The sequence below is a fragment of the Vitis vinifera genome, chromosome 1 (genome assembly GCF_030704535.1).
Source record: "Vitis vinifera cultivar Pinot Noir 40024 chromosome 1, ASM3070453v1".
Lineage (NCBI taxonomy): Eukaryota > Viridiplantae > Streptophyta > Magnoliopsida > Vitales > Vitaceae > Vitis > Vitis vinifera.
The window spans coordinates 1,686,265-1,693,358 of record NC_081805.1 but is presented as its reverse complement, the minus strand read 5'-3'; the positions used below and the strand labels follow the sequence as shown (position 1 = coordinate 1,693,358).

General features: G+C 35.9%; 1 protein-coding gene across 1 annotated transcript; it reads left to right on the top strand.

Moving 5' to 3' along the window:
* Window positions 1-757: 757 nt before the first annotated feature.
* On the top strand, window positions 758-6,337 carry LOC132252535 (serine carboxypeptidase-like 35). Its single transcript, XM_010650253.3, has 8 exons — window positions 758-1,088; window positions 2,668-2,775; window positions 3,016-3,204; window positions 3,288-3,376; window positions 3,503-3,781; window positions 4,076-4,212; window positions 4,936-5,028; window positions 5,923-6,337. The coding sequence occupies exons 1-8, from the start codon at window positions 812-814 to the stop codon at window positions 6,179-6,181; spliced, it is 1,431 nt and encodes a 476-aa protein (XP_010648555.1). The 5' UTR covers window positions 758-811; the 3' UTR covers window positions 6,182-6,337.
* The last annotated feature ends 757 nt before the right edge of the window (window positions 6,338-7,094 follow it).

Sequence of the window (7,094 nt, the reverse complement as noted above, 5' to 3'; positions counted from 1 at the left end):
AAAAAGAATATTACAAGTGTATTTAATAGTAATTTTAAGACGCGTTTTTATTTTTTTTAATCTTTTAAAGATAAAAATTTTCAAATATTAAAAATACTTTCTAAAATCACAATAAAATACGCTTTATATCATGTTTCATAATGCTTCTATTAAAAGTGTTTTTGAGTAGAAATATTTTATTTAAAAGTATTTTAAAAATAATTATCTATAAAATATTTGTGATTTTTTAATATTATTAGAGATTTTTAAAATTTTTAAAAATGTTTTCTGAATTTTATCAAATACCTATTTTTATTTTTACATTTAAATATTTTTTAAATTAAAAGCATTTTTTAAAATCATTATTAACCAGACTTTTTATGTTATACTCGAAAAAGCTTTTTAGAAAATCTGCTTTTTATTTAATTAAAATAATTTAAAATTGCATAATTATCCTTTATTTTTAATAAGAATATTTTTGAAATATAATTCTTAAATATAAAATAATTTCTTCTAGTGCTAAAAAATACCCAAACAAGACTTTAAAAAAATCATAATTTTTAATTCTAATTTAAATTTATAAAATATTAATTATAATTCTTGTGGGTTGTGTCTTCATTCATACTTCAATGCCATAAACATAAGTTGGGATAGAAAATTTTTGTAAGTAAAGTAGTGGAGCAATAAAATTCAGTTTTTACAGTTACTTTTATGGATTTAAAAAAAATTTTAAAAAATAAAAATATAAAAATGTAACTTTATAAAGGCTTCATTCTCTCTCTCTGCTGTTCGTCTAGAAAGTAGAAAGAGAGAAGTGCTGCGAGTACAGAGAATGGTTTCAATGGCGTCTTCTCTCTGCAACTTGCTGATCTTCTGCCTGGTTCTACAGGCGATGGCGGCGGCGGCGGCGGCCTCGGTGGCCGGAGCGGAGGAATTACAGCAAGAGAAAGACAGAGTTAAGGATTTGCCGGGACAGCCGGCGGTGGAGTTCCGGCACTACGCAGGGTACGTGAAACTCCGGCCACAAGACGAGAAGGCACTCTTCTACTGGTTCTTTGAAGCCCAAGGCGGTGTTCTTGAAAAGCCTCTTGTGCTTTGGCTCAATGGAGGTCTCTCTTCTCGCTTCTCTCTTCCTCCTCTCTCGATTTATCCATTTTCTCAGATTTACTGCTTCATTTTCACGACAACTTTTCTGTTGGTCTTTTTCCATCACTGATACACACGCCTCTGTTATAATTTCGAAGAAAAATGCCAGATTTTAAAGATTCTGTTTGGATGAAAGGAAACTAGAGGGAAAGGTAGAAAATAACCGAAGAAAAAAGTGAATTGAAGCTCGATGCTGAAAAAAAAAAAAAAAGGAAGAAGGAATTTTGCTATTTTTGCATACGAAGAAAGAAGAAAACATAAATTAACTGATTTTTTTTTTCTTGTTTGCTTTTATTATTTTATGAAATTAAGAATAATTAATTATGATATTTTTATTTTATATACAATTATTCTACTATCAAATCAATAGAGTTTGTATTTATGATCATTTTTTTCACAAATTTAGGTGTTTCCAGAGAGTACGTACAGCCCAAAGAAACCACTTTGTTTATTTATTTTTTACGGCAGAGAATATTCCCTGTCTGTTGTATCTTTAACGGCTTCCATGACTGTGATTCTCACCTTTTCCAACATCTCATTCATAATTTCTTTTGAGATTTTATTTTTTGATGCTGAGGAGATGAATTTTTAAAAATTCAAATTATATTTATAATTATTATTTTTTGTGAATATTTTATTTTAAAAAACCAGTTCTAACGTATTTGAATTTTTTTTCAAATTAATCAGTCCCCACCATGTCGTTGGGAGGTATGGTGTGTTTTTTATTTTTTTATTTTTTATTTTTGGGTTTGACTGGATTGGAGATATGGAATAATAGCCGTTGGATCAGAAGGCCAAGGTATGGATCGTTGCAGAGGGGTGTCAGCCACTTGATCCGTTGCACTTCATCTTGCCTTTTTTTTTGCCCTTTTCTTTTCTGTCAACCCCTTTTTCATGTGTTTGCGTAGGACTTTCTTCTCAATGTTATCCCCTTCCTTCTCTTTTGTCCTTCTGAGAAGGCCCACCTCACTGTGTAGTCTATGTTCAGGCCTTAGGCGTGCACCCAAACTAGGTGGGACCCACCACCAAGCCTTACCATTATTTTCCTGGGAAAATGTGAGAAAATTTTTGTTTTGCACACTGCTGGTCTCACTGGGTTGTTGATTATGGAATGTGGGTCCTTTCTCCTCATGCTTAAAAAGGAGAAATGGGGGTTATTTGGTTGCAGGGATAAGATAGGAAATTTCATGGGCAAGTGGGGTTTTCTCCATTTTTGAGGTAAAAACGGGGTTGGTGATGTTGTTGTCTGCCTTTTTTCTTTTTCTTTTTTTCATGTGGGTCTCTTTCTCTTCCTGTTGGATTTCAACTGAGAGTAAATACAAATTTGCAAATCATCTTTTTCTTTCAGAATCCGAGAAAATTTGGCTGGTTTGGAACAGAAACGTCTTGGAAACTCTGAAAGATAATAAAAATCTCTCACTTAAAAGGAAAACAAATTCAAGCAAAACTCATGATATATCTAAGCTTGCTGCAACAACTCAATCAAAACTCACTATCCATTACCTTATTTCTACCTATCAGAGAATGTTCTTCTTATTGCAGGACCTGGATGCTCATCCATAGCTTATGGAGCTGCACAAGAACTCGGTCCGTTTCTTGTTAGGAGCAATGGAACTCAGCTTATTCTTAATGATTTTTCCTGGAACAAAGGTAATCATTTCAATAAATTTTCCTTCTGGGTTAGCCACGAGCCCTGGAGAAAGAGGTTTTGGTGTAGAGTTAGGGGTAGGTTATAGGTAGCCTACCACTTCAAGGTGGTCCATTCTGTTGTTCTAATCAATAATTTGAATTAGCTTTTAGATCAAATGAAAAAAGAAGTCAATGACCTATAACAATTTCTGTGTGTAATTGTACTGATCACCTTCATTTTCTAACTACAATATCATCCAGTTGCAAACATTCTGTTCCTGGAGGCACCTGTGGGAGTAGGGTTTTCATATACGAACAAATCGACGGATTTGCTTAAGCTTGGTGATCGAATCACAGCTGAGGATTCTCATGCATTCTTAGTCCAATGGTTCAAGAGGTTCCCTAGCTTCAAATCCCATGATTTCTACATCACTGGAGAGAGCTATGCTGGTATCTATCACTCCTTTTTCTTCCTATTTTTCTCTTCCTAATTCTTTGTAGCCAAACTGACCTCTTTCTCTCTTTCTGTAAAGGCCACTATGTTCCTCAGCTTGCTGAGCTCATTTATGAAAGGAACAGAAAAAGCACCAAAGACTCTTACATTAATCTCAAGGGTTTCATGGTATATATGCCTCATCTACCAACTAAATTGATACACACTCCCTTATCAAGATCATGATCATGATCATGAGACTCTCATATTTTTATTAAGTATTGCTATTTACTTAAGGTTGTGATTGATAATTAGATTGGGAATGCAGTAATCAATGATGAAACAGACGATATGGGCCTCATTGAGTTCGCATGGAGTCATGCAATCATATCAGACCAACTCTACCATGGCATAATCAAGGAATGCGACTTCATAAGGGACAACCCTACAAACCTCTGCAGTAACCATATCAAGGGCCTCTTAGAGGCTTATTCCGATATCGACATGTATAGCATTTACACACCTGTATGCCTCAGTTCTTCCAAAGAAACCTACCGAAAATTTGTCACTGCACCAAGACTCTTCACACAACATGTAAGTTGACTTGTCTCCAATCTCCTCTCCTGTGTTATGAAAAAATTTCTAGGATTATAGAGCCTTCTGCCTAAAGGGTTTCACAAACAAAAGATTATTCTTCATTTTCAAGAGGAAAACTAATGAAATTAATGGGAAATGAGCAAGATGCTATGCCCTATAAGAAGCTTAGCTTTCTGCATTGAATGAAAGAAAACAAGACGGGTAAGATGGTGCATGCAGCATTAATACAAGAATTGAAGTCCAATTGAATATGTAATTTAAATATATATATTGTTAATTTCTTGATTTCAGGACCTCTGGCATCAGCTACCATCGGGATACGATCCATGTACAGAAGATTATGCTGAGAAATATTTCAACAGGGAGGATGTTCAGAAGGCCCTTCATGCCAATGTCACCAAACTCCCCTATCCATACACCCCATGCAGGTAAGTAACAAATAAAATACAAAAATTCAATTATGAACAACATTCAGCCACATTGAACAAGAACTTATTCTAACTTCTAAGTTCTACCCTTATATTTACATGCATTTTTATTCAGAAGCATGCAATAAATGTATGCATTATGTAGAAAAGCAAAAAAGACATGATGGCGGTATCTTTTAATTTGGGGGGCATTGAAGCATTTACTAGACAGTTGTGGAACCTTCGAAGGAGAGCTTTCAAACATTTACTCAACTGTGGAACCTTTGACGGAGAGCTTTCACTCTGCTTTCCCTTCAGTAAATTAATGCACCATAGCAGTGGGATCCTCGACCTCTCTTTTTCATTTCTTTTGGCACTTAAAAACCCACCACCTAATGCTTGCAACTGCTACTTCTTTCAGTAAATATCAACTTTCTATCCTCTTCAAGTCACAGCCAATTATTGGTAGAAACCACACAAGGGAATGAATTTAATGGTAATTAAAGTGGGTCTTCACAGAGCTTAAACACCATTAGTTGTTACACAGCTTAATATACCGTGTAAGCTTAGGGGCTAATGATAATCTAACATGATGACAAAGCTTTTGATACTGTAGATTTGTTGTTTATCCCTTGTTTGTAGTACCTTTAAATGTGTAAAGACAGTAGTGAAAGTATGCATTTTGTTTGGAAGGACTATTGGCAGAGTAGAGTTGTGAATTGTCTTTTGTGGGGGTGTATGCAGTAATGTTATTAGGAAGTGGAATGATTCGGCAGAGACCATGCTGCCCACAATTCAGAAGCTCTTAAAGGCTGGTCTGCGCATTTGGGTCTACTGGTACTCTCTACAGACACCCAATTTTCTGATCTTATCTTAGCTGTGGGTAAAATGACATAGCAAAGCTCCTTTTTTTTTTTTTCATATTTGCTTTGATTGTAAGTGAAAAAAAGTCATTTATCTCAACTACAGGAAATCCCAGGTCACATGGGATGGGACCACCTATATAGACCACTTAAAAATCAAGAAAACTCAAACTCGAAATTCAGTGCCCTAGGAGCCGATCCCACTACCACTGTCCTACACTCTACTTCATTTTTTCTTAGATTTTTTTAATACCCTCGAACGTACCTCTAACAAAGTCCTTTGACATTTTACTTGGTATATTTTTTACAGCCCAAAACCCAAAAGAAAAAGGAAAGCCTAACAGATCAAAATAAAAACACCTAACAAAAAGAATTTTCAATCAGGATCCCTCTTATGGCTAGTAGGTGACATTCTAGCCCACTTATTTTCAATTGATGCCGTAGTTTCTATACACGGCTTCTCAATTTAAAATGAAGTCGCCACTTCTAAATGCGATTTCTAATTTGAATTGAAGCTGGAGGCATTGAAAGGGCAATTTTGATAGTTGAAATGATGCTCCTAAAAGTACCCCCCACCCCTTCCCCAAAAGAAACATCAAAGCCAGTTTAGAGTTCAATTAGTGTGGTCTTTTTTTTCATATTATATTGTTACATTATCAAGTAATGCTATTTACATCATTCATTGCAGTTTTTATACTCAGACACCAAGGGAGTCAAAAAGACCTCCAAATTAATAGCATAACCTAATCAAAATTTGTCTTAAGACTTTCATTACTAAACAAAAGCTTCTTCCATTCAGGACACAAAGATGATAAGCTATTTTGTATCATTAACACTGACAAAAATAGTGATGGTGATGATGAAACAGTGGGGACACAGATGGGAGGGTGCCAGTGACATCAACAAGGTACAGCATAAACAAGATGGGGTTAAGGATTCAGAAAGGGTGGAGGGCATGGTTCCACAGGAAACAAGTGGCCGGTTGGGTGGTGACTTATGAGGGTGGCCTTACACTAGCAACCGTAAGAGGTGCAGGTCACCAGGTCCCCATCCTTGCACCTGCTCAGTCCCTTGCTCTCTTCTCTCATTTCCTCTCGGCTGCCAACTTGCCGTCTTCCAGAGCCTAGTTGCTGCTCAGGTTCAGACTGCTACTACTTTTTCTATCAACTTCAACAACCTTAGGACAATTATATCACATTATTATCATATTATGATTCATGTCCCTATCCCAAGAACATTCAATTATTTACATAATGCAGAATTATGAGCATTATAAGGCTTTATCCTAAGAAATTTTAAAAGAAAAAAAAAAAGGCAATAAAAAAGAAAATAACCCGTGCATGCTGTCATTTGTACTCCTTTTCCTACTAGTTCACTGGATTCCAAATGGAAGAAAACACACGAGACCGGAGCCTCATAAGCATGCATAAACACACAGAACAGAGTCAACAGACAGTATCACTGCATTAACAGTCGCATATCTAACAAATTGCCGGTCGCTCCAGGCATGTCCCAGTAATTACACATTTGCTTGATAGAAGACATGGCTTCATATAAGGGTGAAGTTTCACTATTCTGCATGCCTATGAATAGAATGTGGCTTGGTTTCTATTCTGTGGCCAAACCTGATTAGTGTTACTTATTTGTACTCTTAAAACTAGCAAAAGTAGAGGAGAAAATGGCAATACAATGGTTGGAGGAATGAGCATTACTCACCTGACTCTATACGGAAAGATTTGAGTCTCCGAATGGTCCTAGATATCAGAGCCGTGGATTGATTATGGTATTTCTACTCGGAAAACCATTAGGATTTACGGCAATGCTAAAGAAAGGGAAAAGGCCGACAAATATTTATTTGCAGATATCGGCAAGTTAAGCAATTGGAGAGGGCAAAATTAACATGAAGAGTATAATTCCCAAACAAACTGCACCAGAGACTGAAGGCTGGTTCCTTGACTTCCAGGATAAGATACTTAATGCTAGGCTTGTGTATAAATTGTTGGGGATCATAAGGGTACGCATCGAAGTGGCATCTAAAAA

Excerpts from the sequence above, each read along its gene's own strand:
- LOC132252535 (XM_010650253.3), top strand. The coding sequence starts at position 812 with ATGGTTTCAATGGCGTCTTCTCTCTGCAACTTGCTGATCTTCTGCCTG. Across the intron at positions 2,776-3,015 it reads TGATTTTTCCTGGAACAAAG|TTGCAAACATTCTGTTCCTG; the intron begins GTAATCATTTCA and ends AATATCATCCAG. Across the intron at positions 3,205-3,287 it reads CACTGGAGAGAGCTATGCTG|GCCACTATGTTCCTCAGCTT; the intron begins GTATCTATCACT and ends CTTTCTGTAAAG.